At 30.2% G+C, this 15,825-nt stretch overlaps 1 protein-coding gene across 4 annotated transcripts in view; it reads left to right on the forward strand.

Moving 5' to 3' along the window:
* Positions 1-1,191: 1,191 nt before the first annotated feature.
* Positions 1,192-15,825, forward strand: part of LOC142328961 (uncharacterized) — an 81,760-nt gene continuing 67,126 nt past the window's right edge. For all 4 annotated transcript variants that reach the window (XM_075373177.1, XM_075373174.1, XM_075373176.1 and 1 more), the window contains exons 1-2: positions 1,192-1,338; positions 8,464-10,195. In XM_075373177.1, the coding sequence (XP_075229292.1) occupies positions 8,552-10,195 (1,644 nt within the window). In that variant the 5' untranslated portion in view covers positions 1,192-1,338; positions 8,464-8,551. The remainder of the gene's footprint in view (positions 1,339-8,463; positions 10,196-15,825) is intronic.

The following is a 15,825-nucleotide window of genomic DNA, read 5'->3' on the forward strand; positions in this document are numbered from 1 at the left end:
TGAAACAATAGCTGTAGTATTCAGATTTAATACAGATAATGATGTAGTTAATATTAACACAATAACAAAAGTACGCATCTTACAAATAATTCTTTCGATTATAACTATGTCCAATAATATTTCAATTTATAACCATCACTTCCAAGCGTAACTTATACGATCTAAAGAAAAATACTACTTCCTGAAAAATTAAAAACAATAATTTTTTTTAATGTCTTATGTTAATGGCCAATATTTCATTAATTGATTGATATTTAACAACGTATTTTTTTGGAGAGGTCAACTGTAATCAACTACCGTTTATAGTTTTATTGTATACTGATTTCAATCACCTCACAAGAAACAATCACATATACTTCAAGCTCTTTTCAATTAGTTCCCAATTAAAAAAATCTAATTTGTGCTTTCAATAACCGATGCTGCTGATGAAAATATCAAGGTGTCTAAGGAAAGTTAGATCAACATTACTAGCTGTTGAAAAAAGAAGTGGCTGCAATAATCTACAGTTTTACACTTTAAGATTTGATTTTCTAACCTTAAGCGTTGCACAAGTTCTAATTTCGACAAAAAACCAAATATTCAATGTAGAACGATTACGCGTAGACTGGAAGTAATAAACCTTCTTGGCTTAATATTGTTGGGAACGTAATCTTGTCATTTTAGTCAGTCATAAAGCGCGTCGAACTGGCAGATCAGTACCATCTAACGCATTTTAATCTCAGTGCAGAGCAATATAATATCTTTTATCAATGAAAATAAAGATAAAGGAGTTTATATTTAATAGTGAGCACCGTTACTCTATTGATTAGACATATCCTGCTAATTATTTTTTCGTATACAAAAAAATTGAATAATTATAAAGGAAAGGTGTATTTTTAGAACACGTAAATTAAAAATAATTTTTAATCTAACAATATTGTGTTTTAGTTGTTAATATTAATGATAAAATAATAAGCGTTATTTGTATAAGCAAAGAAAGATACCACGGTAAAGGACACTTTGTTAGTTTAAATAAAATTCTTCTTTTTTCCTTTTAATATTTATTTAATTTAGCTATAAGATGTATATTTCCTAACTAACTCAATTTTAACAAAAACTCAAATAACGTAAGACAACGAGATCTAAGACATCTATGTTGAACTTTGTTACTGTAGCTGATAACTTTTTGTTTGCATTCTGGATGATGTTTGTTTGCTCGCTGTATGATGCACGCATGTGTATACACGTTTATTACGCTGCTGATTGACAACCTGAAACTAGTGTTTGTGTTAAAATGAAGACGAAGTTTAGTTAAGTGGGAGTTGTATTATTATTCAGATCTAATATTTTTTCCATGAAGTAAGTGAAATAAAATTGAAATTGATTTAGTGCATCTTGAATATTTTAGCTTTATCAGTAATGCGTTTTTGTATGACCTTAAGAGTGTGCGAATTCTTTTAATAACCGCTTATCTATAGTACAGGTTATGTAATCCAGTAATTGGTTTGCGAATTAATTTGGCATAAATTTTGAATTTTTTCTATAGATTTTAATTGTCCGCAGTTAACGATGTTTGTTGAACGTTAATTCATGAAATGAACTGTACGTGTATAAAAGTAAATCGAGCTTAACTTAGTATTTAAATGTACTGTGCCAATAAAGTACATAACTTATTGTGGCAATCCTTGAAGTCAATTCGGTGTTCTGTGGGTAAACTAATTTCAGTATTAGTAATATATTATTATTATTCTTTTAAGAACTTATTTTACCAGGTTTTAGCGTTAGTTTGATAATTTCATATAACATATTTTTGTAGTGTTTTTATTTTTTATTTTATCTAGGTTAAATATTTTATTTGGAAAAAAACTGATTATTTTATAATTTGCAAGGTAGTATAACAAAACCTGCATTACTAAACAAAGATAGTAAAATTCGTTTTTTAATCTTCAGAGTATAGTTTTGAATGTACGGAAAATGCAGCATAATTTGTCTCGTAAACATTTAATGTAAATTATGTTATCTTCAAATAAAAAACCCCATCCTTAAATGTTGATGTGTTTCATAGGATGTATTTGGGATTATAATGCAGCTCTTATTAGGAAGAAAACTTATTTTTGGTATTTGTTTTTTGAGCTGTAGCACAATCATCATGACTTTTTAGACACTTTTTTTTGTAATTTTTTAATTTTTTTTTTACAGTACATTTTAGATCTTCATGAATATTTATAATAATTATTGTTGACTTGCTAAATTGTATCTGGTGTACTATATTTGAATCTACATTTTTCTTTCCAGTTACCCTGTTTGATCTTGTATTATAGTATTTACAGCATTTTCTGAACAGTCTCATTCTTGTTTCATTTGCTTATGGAAATAATTACTTTTTCCGAACCTATTCAGGTAGTCTACTTACTAATCTAGAATGTGGGAAAGACATCAGACATTTATTTTATGTGAAACTTGATTAGGTTTTTCCATGCATAATTATTTCACTATTAAAGACTGCGAGTTAATATATTTCTTGCCTTTATTTTAAATCCTTCCACTGCTGTTATAAATTTTTTTTAGATTTATAATAGTATATGTAATATTATTAGGATAGTATCATTATTTTTTGTGTTTCTAAGTTGCCATATAAGTGCAGTAATAAAATTTTATTTAGGTCCTAGAATTTCGGCCCAATATCATTATGTAATCCAACATCTCTTGTCCATAACCTCTCTTATTACTTTATTACTGAAGAAAATGATTAATTTTATATAGAAAAAAGTTTTTCTAATTGCCCATTATCAATTTATTGTTTTTCGTTTTTTATTATTATTTACTAAGTAACAAGAAAAAACATGTACCACTGAATATTTAAAAAAAGTTTCTTTCTTTCTCCATCCTCAGATTATAGTTTTTGTTTACTAACCAGTTTTCTTTATGAAGTTTTGATCCATTTTTAAAAAAAACGAATTTGTTGCAAAATCTGATTTAAAATTAGTTGAATAAATTAAAATTGTAACATTTAAGTTGCAATTACATGGAAAAATCCATTTCAGGTCATTATAGAATAGTCGCTGGACTCACAGTAACTTCATTCAATATCAGCAACAAGTTATATATAAAAATATCTCATGCACTAAAAGATAACTATCATAATGGTTTTAATTTTGGATATAATTTAGTTTTAGTTAAAAAGAAATATATGACAATTAATTACATGAATTTTATTTGTTTGGTATGGTTTATAATCAGAATTTTAGCATTATATTGTAATTGCAGTTTCTTGACATTTTAAGCTTATATTAGCCAAGTTTCAATGATAACATTATTCACTCATTCTGAATCATTCAATGATAACATAACCTATTAATCCATGTAACAGCCGGTTTTGTACAAATTTGAGATTTTGCCCTTTTTGAGTTATTTCAATTTCAATATGGCCAAGTTTACACAAATTAAAATAGTTAAGAGGCCTTTAAAAAAGTAAGAACATTACTCTTAAATCTTAGACTTTTTCAGGAATAGCCTCATACGAACCAAAAGTAAAAACTTTGAGGGCAAATATCCATTTTTCCCAAAAATATTTGATTCTAATGTAGAAATTTTGAGTTTTTAAAACATAGCTTTTAGTTTTTGAGTTATTTTCTTCACTCTGTATTCATAGTATACTCAGGATATAAAATATAGTAAGCTTTTTGAAGATTATGATTTTTGTTTAACATGATATTTTTAAAAACAAGAGAATTAGGTTTTCAAACCTTAAAAAAGTGCAAAATTGGCTGATGTGCTTAAACAAAATGGCCGCTCAAAATAACTAATTTTTTTTTTTTGTCTTCAGTCATTTGACTGGTTTGATGCAGCTCTCCAAGATTCCCTATCTAGTGCTAGTCGTTTCATTTCAGTATACCCTCTACATCCTACATCCCTAACAATTTGTTTTACATATTCCAAACGTGGCCTGACTACACAATTTTTCCCTTCTACCTGTCCTTCCAATATTAAAGCGACTATACCAGGATGCCTTATTATGTGGCCTATAAGTCTGTCTCTTCTTTTAACTATATTTTTCCAAGTGCTTCTTTCTTCATCTATTTGCCGCAATACCTCTTCATTTGTCACTTTATCCACCCATCTGATTTTTAACATTCTCCTATAACACCACATTTCAAAAGCTTCTAATCTTTTCTTCTCAGATACTCCGATTGTCCAAGTTTCACTTCCATATAAAGCAACACTCCAAACATACACTTTCAAAAATCTTTTCCTGACATTAAAATTAATTTTTGATGTAAACAAATTATATTTCTTACTGAAGGCTCGTTTAGCTTGTGCTATTCAGCATTTTATATCGCTCCTGCTTCGTCCATCTTTAGTAATTCTACCTCCCAAATAACAAAATTCTTCTACCTCCATAATCTTTTCTACTCCTTTTTTCACATTCACTGGTCCATCTTTGTTATTTCTACTACATTTCATTACTTTTGTTTTGTTGTTGTTTATTTTCATGCGATAGTTCTTGCGTAGGACTTCATCTATGCCGTTCATTGTTTCTTCTAAATCCTTTTTACTCTCGGCTAGAATTACTATATCATCAGCAAATCGTAGCATCTTTATCTATTCACCTTGTACTGTTACTCCAAATCTAAATTGTTCTTTAACATCATTAACTGCTAGTTCCATGTAAAGATTAAAAAGTAACGGTGATGGGGAACATCCTTGTCGGACTCCCTTTCTTATTGCGGCTTCTTTCCTATGTTCTTCAATTGTTACTGTTGCTGTTTGGTTCCTGTACACGTTAGCAATTGTTCTTCTATCTCTGTATTTGAACCTTACTTTTTTTAAATGCTGAACATTTTATTCCAGTCTACGTTATCGAATGCCTTTTCTAGGTCTATAAACGCCAAGTATGTTGGTTTGTTTTTCTTTAATCTTCCTTCTACTATTAATCTGTGGCCTAAAATTGCTTCCCTTGTCCCTATACTTTTCCTGAAACCAAATTGGTCTTCTCCTAACACTTCCTCCACTCTCCTCTCAATTCTTCTGTATAGAATTCTAGTTAAGATTTTTGATGCATGACTAGTTAAACTAATTGTTCTGTATTCTTCACATTTATCTGCCCCTGCTTTCTTTGGTATCATTACTATAACAATTTTTTTGAAGTCTGACGGAAATTCCCCTTTTTCATAAATATTACACACCAGTTTGTATAATCTATCAATCGTTTCCTTACCTGCACTGCGCAGTAATTCTACAGGTATTCTGTCTATTCCAGGAGCCTTTCTGCCATTTAAATCTTTTAATGCTCTCTTAAATTCAGATCTCAGTATTGTTTCTCCCATTTCATCCTCCTCAACTTCCTCTTCTTCCTCTATAACACCATTTTCTAATTCATTTCCTCCGTATAACTCTTCAATATATTCCACCCATCTATCAACTTTACCTTTCGTATTATATATTGGTGTACCATCTTTGTTTAACACATTATTAGATTTTAATTTATGTACCCCAAAATTTTCCTTAACTTTCCTGTATGCTCCGTCTATTTTACCAATGTTCATTTCTGTTTCCACTTCTGAACAGTTTTCTTTAATCCACTCTTCTTTCGCCAGTTTGCACTTCCTGTTTGTAGCATTTCTTAATTGCCGATAGTTCCTTTTACTTTCTTCATCACTAGCATTCTTATATTTTCTACGTTCATCCATCAGCTGCAATATATCGTCTGAAACCCAAGGTTTTCTACCAGTTCTCTTTATTCCGCCTAAGTTTGCTTCTGCTGATTTAAGAATTTCCTTTTTAACATTCTCCCATTCTTCTTCTACATTTTCTACCTTATCTTTTTTACTCACACCTCTTGCGATGTCCTCCTCAAAAATCTTCTTTACCTCCTCTTCCTCAAGCTTCTCTAAATTCCACCGATTCATCTGACACCTTTTCTTCAGGTTTTTAAACCCCAATCTACATTTCATTATCACCAAATTATGGTCGCTATCAATGTCTGCTCCAGGGTAAGTTTTGCAGTCAACGAGTTGATTTCTAAATATTTGCTTAACCATGATATAATCTATCTGATACCTTGCAATATCGCCTGGCTTTTTCCAAGTGTATATTCTTCTATTATGATTTTTAAATTGGGTCTTGGCAATTACTAGATTATACTTCATGCAAAACTCTATAAGTCGGTCCCTTCTTTCATTCCTTTTGCCCAGTCCGTATTCACCCACTATATTTCCTTCCTTGCCTTTTCCAATGCTTGCATTCCAATCTCCAACTATTATTAAATTTTCATCTCCTTTTATGTGTTTAATTGCTTCATCAATCTCTTCGTATACACACTCTACCTCATCATCATGGGCGCTTGTAGGCATATAGACGTTAACAATCGTTGTCGGTTTAGGTTTTGATTTTATCCTTATTACAATGATTCTATCCCTATGCGTCTTGAAATACTCCACTCTCCTCCCTATCTTCCTGTTCATCACGAAACCTACTCCTGCCTGCCCATTATATGACGCTGAGTTAATTACTCTAAAATTACCCGACCAAAAGTCACCTTCCTCCTCCCACCGAACCTCACTAATTTCTACTATATCCACCTTCATCCTACCCATTTCCCTTTTTAAATTTTCTAGCCTACCAAACCTTTTCAAGCTTCTAACATTCCACGCTCCGACTCGTAGAATGTTATTTTTTAGTTTTCTGGTGACCCCTTCCTTAGTAGTTCCCACCCGGAGATCCGAACGGGGGACTATTTTACCTCCGGAATATTTTACCAAGGAAGGCGCCTCCATTATTGTGTGAAAATGCAGAGAGCCACATTTTCTTGGAAAAAAAAACAGCTGTATTTTTCCATTGCTTTCAGCTGCGCAGTACTCAGAGGACTGAGTGATGTTGGTATGGCCGTTTAAGTCATCCTGACTTCCGCCCCTAACAACTACTGAAAGAGCTGCTGCCCTCTTTCAGGAATCATTCCTTAGTCTGGCTCTCAACAGATACCTCTCCGATATGGTTGCACCTTCGGTCCAGCTACTCTGTATCCCTGAGCACTCAAGCCCCCTCACCAACGGCAAGATCTCATGATTCATAGAGAGGGCAAAATAACTAATAATATTACAAAAATTTTTAAATACTTGCTTTTTACTTGTTAGTCATACTTTAATCAAATTATCATATATTGCATGGGTTTAATTAGGTTAATTTGGATTTCAAAAGTTGGATTAGTAGGTTTAATTTGTATGTTAGAATATGTCATATATTGAAATTTCTAATATTTTACAAAATATCGAACAAATTTCCATTCAGTTATTCATTATAAAAATAAACAAAATAGTGAAGTTTTTATTTCATTTACTTAATTAAAATATTAATTAAGGAGCTGTATCTCAACACACTGCTCGCCAAAAATCATCTGCATTTGTGTATATATTTATTTATTTATTTAAATTAAATCTTTTGTAGTCCATATTTCTTCTCTACGTAAATTCTAGCCAATTAAACTTATTCAGCCACACCACAAAGTACAGAATTAAAGAACACTTTTACCTTAATTTTTTTTTCATTTTCAAAGCGCTTTTGGACCTAAGCCCATCTTCAGTAATTTTTTGTGTTTTTACATTTCCATACAAAATACATGATACGTTAAAATTTTTAGAACAAATATTTGTTCAATCAACAAAATTTAAAAAAAAAATTTTAAACTTTATTTAACATCTTGAACATGCTTCAATATGTACTGATGTATGTATCAGTACAGTACTGTATTGACATATTGACAGCATGTTACAGATTTTAAATAACGTATAATTTTTTTTTTTTTTTATGTTTTTTATCAACTGAATATATATTTGGTCTAAAAATTATAGTGTATCATGTATTTATAATGCAAGTGTAAAAAATAGAAAAATTAAAAAATTACTGAAGATGGGCTTAGGCTTGAAAGCGCTTTGAAAATGAAAAAAAAAGTAAGGTAAGAGTGTTCTTTAATTCCGTACTTTGTGGAGTGGCTGAATAAGTTTATATTAAATAATTTATTAAATATGGACTACAAAAAATTTAATTTAAATAAACAAATATATATATATATATATATTTGTTTATTTCAAATATATATATATACACAAATACAGATGATTTTTGGCGAGCAGTGTGTTGAGATACAGCTCCTTATTTATTTAAGAAGCTACAACGCTTTTTATTTAAGAAGTTTAGATTTCATCTATTACTGTTAAATTATGGATAAAATGTTTAACTTCAAAAAATAATCATTACTGATTACATTAATACATATTTTAATTCAATTATTGTTTGTAATGAGATAATAAGTATACTGTTAATTGTACGGTTGATTGTTTAACCCTGAGTCAGTTGAATCAGAGTAATAGGAGGACTATAGAATAATTTACATTTACTATTTGTGTTGTTACCATTGTATTGTTTTCAGGTTATTGGATGATTATATATTACTTAAATTGTAAATACTTTTACAATTTTTTTTTTCAGATAGAGGAGTGAAGTTTATAAGCGATTTGAAAAAAATAAATTTGAATCTAATAAGCAGTTATTAATAAGAAAAGACAATTATGAAAAAATGGCAGAATCAGGTGGAGGTTTTTATAAGAGATTTACATTATCCAATTCTAAATCAAATTCTTTACCATTTTTATTACCTTCTGAGAATGAAGAGTTCATTTCAGATATAAAACAACCTTCATTATGTAGTGTTAATCTGACTGATTCTTTTTGCAGTAGCAGTATAAGTTCAAATAATAATTATTGTAGTAACAATAATAATAAAAGCTCAGATCTTGATATTAATAATTGTTTCAGTGAAAGAAATAATGTACCTGATATTATTGATACCACATGGAATTCAGAACCTGAAGATATGCAAGATTTTACTGAAGGTCAAAGTAATAGTAAGTTCAGTTACTCTGATGTGTTAAAATTAACGATTAACAACGATGATTATAAACATAATTGTAGTTTAACTGAAAAATGTATTGAACCTGTCATCGACTATAGAAAAACATATACAAGCACACCGTTACCATTTTGTAATAAGAAAATGTCAATTTCTTTGCAAGATGTATCGACTGTAGATATATTCCCCCTTGAATCTAAAACTATGACTGCTTTCTCTACAGAAACTATACAAACCCAGTCAATATCTTCGACTACAAAATCAAAAGATTCCGGTTTTCAGCGGTCTGCAAGCTGTTTAAGTTTAAATAGCGGTAATAGATCATATGATCACGTTCAAAGTAAAGTTAAACAATACATTAAAGATATAAAAGACTCAGAAGCACAACGGAAAAAGCAGCAACAACAAAATCCTTCTTTAGAAACTCCAAAAAGTAACGTTAGTAGAAATTTAATTGATGAGTTCAATAAAAATCAACCTAAAGACATGATAAAAACAATAAAATTATTAAAAAGTGAATTAAAAGAAAAAGATACTATTCTAAATGAACTGCAGCAAAATTATAATTGTTTACTAGAAAGGTATGCTGAAGCCGTAAATCAAATTGATTTGATGCGTTTAAGAACATCTTTAAATTACTCATCTTACAGATCTGACTGTTATTCAGATTTAAACAATGATATAAACTGCAGCAACAAAAATAATGAGAGTACTAATTCAGTAAATTGTAATAGTAGTTTATGGAATAGTAGGTTTGTTTCTTCTAATTCAGATACTAATAAGCATTTAGAAAACAATAATAATAGTGATAACAATGACCCTGATAGTTATCAAAATGGATCAGAGTTTTTAACGCAGCAGTCTGACAAACTGCAAAGTAAACTTATTGTTGAACAGTGCACATATGAAGATGGCATTTCAAATAATGATAGTTATAGTAAAATAGATATGTCAATTTCTAATTTTGAACTACAATCAGTTAATCATTTGACACATGTAAATAGTGTTAAAAGTTTAACATTACGACCAATTAGTCGAATGTATAGCAGCTCATCAAGATTAGACAAAAAAATTCCACCATTGCCTTCGTCATTAATTGTTAAAAGTGATAATTTATATAGAAATGAAGTTTTTTCAAACAAAAACAATTTAGGAATTACTCATAGTTATAGTGATTTATCTGTTAGAAGTTTAGGAAATGATAATAAAAGTGATACATTAATTGCTGGAGAAGATGATTTTAGCACGCCTTATTTGAATCGTCGAAGTATATCACAATTAGAACTTCCAAGAGTAGATCCATTTGATAAGGTGAGCAGAATTGATAACTACTATATTTTTCTTGTTGCTTTTCTAGTTTTATGCTGTGTACTTTCTTTACTATTTTTTACTTTTATTTTTATCATTTTTTCAATTTTTTTTTAACTAGTTTGTTAAATTTTACTAATTTATTAAAATATTTTGCTAGTGAAATATTTTTTTAAACGTTGTCATATTGCAGTGGTTATTGACTTTAGATTACTCATTTATTTCAAATAAGAAATGTTTTTGAGTTATATATCATTTTTTAATGGTAAAAAATTGGTACAAAACATCCTTTAATTATAATTTTCCATTTTTCCCGAAATGTTGATACTTAACATTAAACATGAAATTTATCTGGTCTATGTTATATATAGAGTCTTATAAAATATTAGTTGTTTTATTGTGTTTACGAATCAAAATTATGAAAATATAGATTTGAGAAAATGAAAAGTTTTTACTAACAATTAAAACTTAAATAAATTTTTATAAGTTGATTTATACATTAGACAGAAATAGCATTGGAAAGTTATTTTCTAAACAGGAACTCCAATTCTACTGAAAAAAATAATAATTTAAGGGTTCTGTTGATTAAAACAAATAATAATTATTGAATTACTGGAAAATTAATTTTTTTTTTATCAAACACCAGAAAAATTTACATTGTTTGATTTGAAGTGTTTCACTTAAAAACATTGCTCTGTTCCCCCTTTCCATTATTTTACATTATTACTTTCCAAGATTTTTCTCCCCATGTCTGTTTTATAGCAGTGAACTCTCCCTCTTACTTGCCTTACGATTATTATTATCTTCCTTCACCCAACCCAATTTTATTTTTCTACTTCAAACCCAGGTTTTGAGTGCTTTAGGTTTATCTCACTGTACTGCAGATTCCACATGTCTGATCTAGACATGTCTGAACAAACACCATGGCAATTCATCCCCGATTTCTGAAGTCAGCTTACAACATAAAAGTTTTTTGTTGCATAAAAATGACTATTTACACTTAAATTTTTCTCCTGTTAGGTTTATTTAAAATTATTTAAATTTAAATTTGTCTGTGACATTATCACTAATCAAATATTAAAGTTTTTAAATGTTTGATTGTGTTTATATGTTTTACATATTTTTAATTCTGTATTACTTTAAGGATTTCTTGTTTCATTAATAAGTCCAATATCAAAATTCACTTGCCCAAGTCTGATGGAAGTAGACTCATCTGAAAATATAATGTTACTAAAAAAATTTGGGTCTTTCACAAATCGCCACAGAGCTCATATACATAAAAATGAAACAGTTTTTTAATTTACGTGAAAGTATAATAAATTTTACCCAGACTCTTATCCCTTTGATGTATAAATTATCCAATTTTTAAGAATTTATTTAGATCTTTAAAAAAAATAAATTTCATATTCTCTGATATGCAGTAGAGTGTTTATTTGAAACATATTAATATAAATGTAAATCAAATATAAACAGGATTTTATTTTTTTTTTAAATTTATTTATTGAAAAATAAAAGGCAAATATAATTAATTTTTCTACATAATTTCCTGCTCTAGAAATACATTTTTCCCAGCAAGAAGGAAGGTTTTTATCGCAGCATCATAGAATGAAGCTGGTTGTGTCAGGAGCCAGTTGTGCACAAATCCCTCCATGTCCTCATCTTCAAATCATTGCTCTCCTAGAGCTTCTTTAAGCGGCCCAAATAAGTGAATATCACAAGGTGATAGGTATCCATCCCCAGATGCAAAAATCTAAACATGTTAGGTCAGGCAATCTTGGTGGTCTGAAATGTGGATCCCACGACCGAACCATTTCTCAGGGAAATGATAATTAAGTGAATGGAAATGACACAAGAGAAGTGGGGAGGCATGCCATCATGCTGGAAGTATTCTTTGCATCAGCGCTAGAGGAAAATCTTAAAGCAGTTGCAATTCTTCTTGAATAAAGTACAAGTAGACCTCAGCATCTAAGCAGCCAGGTATTATGAACTGTTAAAACAGATGATTGTAAATTAGGCTTATACATTACTAAACACACTATACGTTGACCCTAAATCTGTGTTGAAAATTGCCTTCCACCATTTCATGAGAATTTATTTCTGCCCATGTATACTCATTGTGCAAGTTGAGGCCATCTTGAGTGAAATTTGCCTCGTCTGTAACAAAACATACTTTAGAGTTGTTGATTTGTATTCCACCATTGGCAGAACTCCAAGTGAAGCAGACCATCTCTGAGGTATATGAGGTGTGGCTATTAAGTAACAAGACTAGTGCTACTACAGAACTGTGCATGCGCCAAATTCGTACGACTGACAGCTGTATAGCATGAAGCCTTCTCTTTCGATTGTTGCCACTCCAGTTTCTGTAGACATATAAGTCTGGCTGTGGCCTTCGTTTGGATAATATCTGTTTCTTTTGTTTACCAAAAAAATTATAAGTGTTTTATTAGAGCAAAGAATTGTGAAATTTCATATGAAACTTGGAAAATATGCTACTGAAACTTATCTTTTATTAAAAAACGTGTATGGCAGTGAAAGTTTATCACATGTGTAGGTTTTTAGTGGTGTAAGTATTTCCAAGATGGCCAAGATGTTGAAGATGATGTTTGCTCAGGTCGCCTTACCACGTCAAAAACAGATAAAGATATTGAAAAATTGGTAATCTGACCATCAGTTAACTATTCTTGTCTTTATTCAAGGTCCTTGCTCAACTCAGTGAAAAAATAAGAATAAAACCACTCAAATTGTGGGAGAACAAGTCATTGGTTCTTCATCAGGACAACGCACTGGCTCACACTGCATTCTTTGTTTGTCAAGACGTTTCTAGCCAAGTATAACATCCCAGTCTTAGACCATCCACCTTTTTCACCTTACCTGGCACTATGTGACTTACCTGTTCCCCAAAGTCAGATCTGCATTAAAAGGAACAAGATTTTCGACCGTTGAAGCTGTGAAAGAAAAAGTGGCATGCATCATGAAAGAGGTCACAGAAGAAAACTTCCAGCACTGTTTTGAACAATAGAAAATTTGCATGGAACGTTGTAAGGATAGAGGTGAGGTGTATATTGGAGGGGATAACTAAATATATATAAATTTGAAATAAAATATTTGACAGCATTAGTCTCGTTATTTAATAGCCACACCTTGTAGATGTTGAACTGGCTGTTTATGATGAGGATAAAACTTGTTTTGTTTTAAGTGTCCTCCAAACCATCAAATATGAAACTCTGATCTGCTTAGAAAGACATAGTGTACTTACTTCTGGACTGCGCTGAACTTTATCAATAACAGCGTCGTGTGGGACAGATTGTTTGTAGGTGGTATGAATATTAGGTAGTAAATCTGTTAACTGAAATTTGCAAAAAATCGCACAAATTTTTTGGGGATCTGGAATCCTGCCTGATATGGAAATGTATTTCATATTCTATTGCAGCAGTTGTAGCATTACCATTATACACACTCAAAATGAATACTACATAAGCGTATTTCTTTGTTGTAAATAAGTACAGCATTAATTCAATGGCAGACCAATCATGCTCAAACTAAAGTTCACAGAAAACCTTCACTAATGACAGTACAGTCACAGAACCCGATATATATAATGTATTTTGCAGAGTGATTTAAACAGTAATAACAATATTGTGCATTGTTGATCAGTTGTAATTTTATTGCCAACTTTGAAATAATAATTTTTCAAATAATTTATTGTATTTGTTAAAAATAAAAAAATTATTATCCGAGTATTTTTTATTTTACAACTGTTGTGTAATTTCCAGTTTTTAAAAATTTTTAATAGCTATTTTTAACATAAATTTTGTTTTTACAAATTTTTCACATCAAAAAAAGAATTTTTTATTGACATTAAATAGAAGTACTTTTCTGACAAATATAGTAATATACTGTTTCAAAATAAAATTTGAATTTAGTAACTTTTTTTTGTTTTATTCATCTTACACCATTTTGATCAGATATTCAGAATTAAATTTTCTCTAAGTTTTGTTTAAAAGTTTTTTTGTATTACTTATTTAACAAAGTTATTGTGTCAAACATAAGAAACAGGGCTTTTTACCCCAATTGTTTGGGTTTTACCCAGATTTGTCAAAAACTACTGCAGAAATGGTTCTGAGATCCATGTGATTTTTCAGGTCAGAAACCACAAGCACCCACAATTTCTGTACCTTAATTAACATCCTAAAAATTTCAGTCCAACCTCATTTCACTAGGGAAGTTGAAAACAAAGTGAAATTTTTCACTATCCATAATTCACAAATGTAGCATTTTAGGACATGTGAACTTTTTCCATTATTTTCACGACTAGAATAGGTTATGAAAATCCTTTGTTTTTCCTGTTTAGCCTCCGGGAACCACTGTCAGATATTACTTTAAAGGATGAACGATGATGATATGTATGAGTATAAGTGACGTGTAGTCTTGTACACTTTCAGGTCGATCATTTCTGAGATGCTTGGTTAATTGAAATCCAACCACCAAAGAACACTGGTATCTACAATCTAGTATTCAAAAGTTTGGTTAATTGAAACCCAATCACCAAAGCACACCGGTTTCCACGATCTAGTATTCAAATCCGTAACTGCTTTAAAAGTAACTACTTTTATTAGGATTTGAATTTTGGAACTCTCAACTTTGAAATCTGATTTGCGAAGACATATTCATCACTAGATCAACCCAGTGGGGTGGTTATGAAAGCCCTGGGAGAACTTAGTGATGGTGCATTCTGTATATGTATACAGAATTTAAACAGTTATTTATTTTCTCAGATATAAGTCTTATACTAACTTGCTAAGGGAACTAGTCAAATGAAGTATCATAACTCAAACAAGGGATTGAATATTCAAAGCTGTTAGTTTACAATTTAGGGGAGTTATAGGTCACAAGGGAAAGAGAACTGAACCGTTTACACATCATGTTTATTCATTTTTTCAGAAGGTAGAATAATATTTTGAATACTTCTATACTGTAATACTTGGTAATGTAGGTAGCTGCAGGGTAGAAGCTTAGAGGGGGGCAAGAAAGCCTGAACAGTCTTCCTACCAGGGTGCCTGAACTTGTGTTTCTCCATATGGTAATTTTAATTTTTTTAATTGTAGGTCTCATTTTGGATAAGGTAAAATTGGAATATTGCAGTTAATTTTTTATGGGATTAAATTAGTAAGGGGGTCAGGTGGGTTATGAGAATTTAAAATGTGTTCACTTGTGATAGTAGTATGCTTCTGGTACCATAGTATCAATTTCAATGTTTGGTGGATGTTTAATCAGCACTTTCTCATTTATTCTACATTTGTTACAATTTTTTAGTAGTTCTTATGTTGCTGTTCTGTAAAATTACAGAAGTCATAAAAAATAATTAAATTTATTAGTTATTACTATTTAACAAATATAATCTGGATAATCCTACATTTGAGCTAAAAAAAAGGTCCCTATCCTAACACCTTAACACATAAATACAGAAAAGCACTAATTACAATGTTCAAAATTAATGCCCTTTTTGATATCACCCCCAATTACATAAATGATTTTTTCTTAACCCAGTAAAAGTTGCCAATAATAGCCACACAGTAATGTTAAACACTTTCTTATTGATGGTGTGTATAAAAAAGTTAAAAAATTATTAAGTT

The sequence above is a fragment of the Lycorma delicatula genome, chromosome 8 (assembly GCF_047948215.1).
Source record: "Lycorma delicatula isolate Av1 chromosome 8, ASM4794821v1, whole genome shotgun sequence".
Lineage (NCBI taxonomy): Eukaryota > Metazoa > Arthropoda > Insecta > Hemiptera > Fulgoridae > Lycorma > Lycorma delicatula.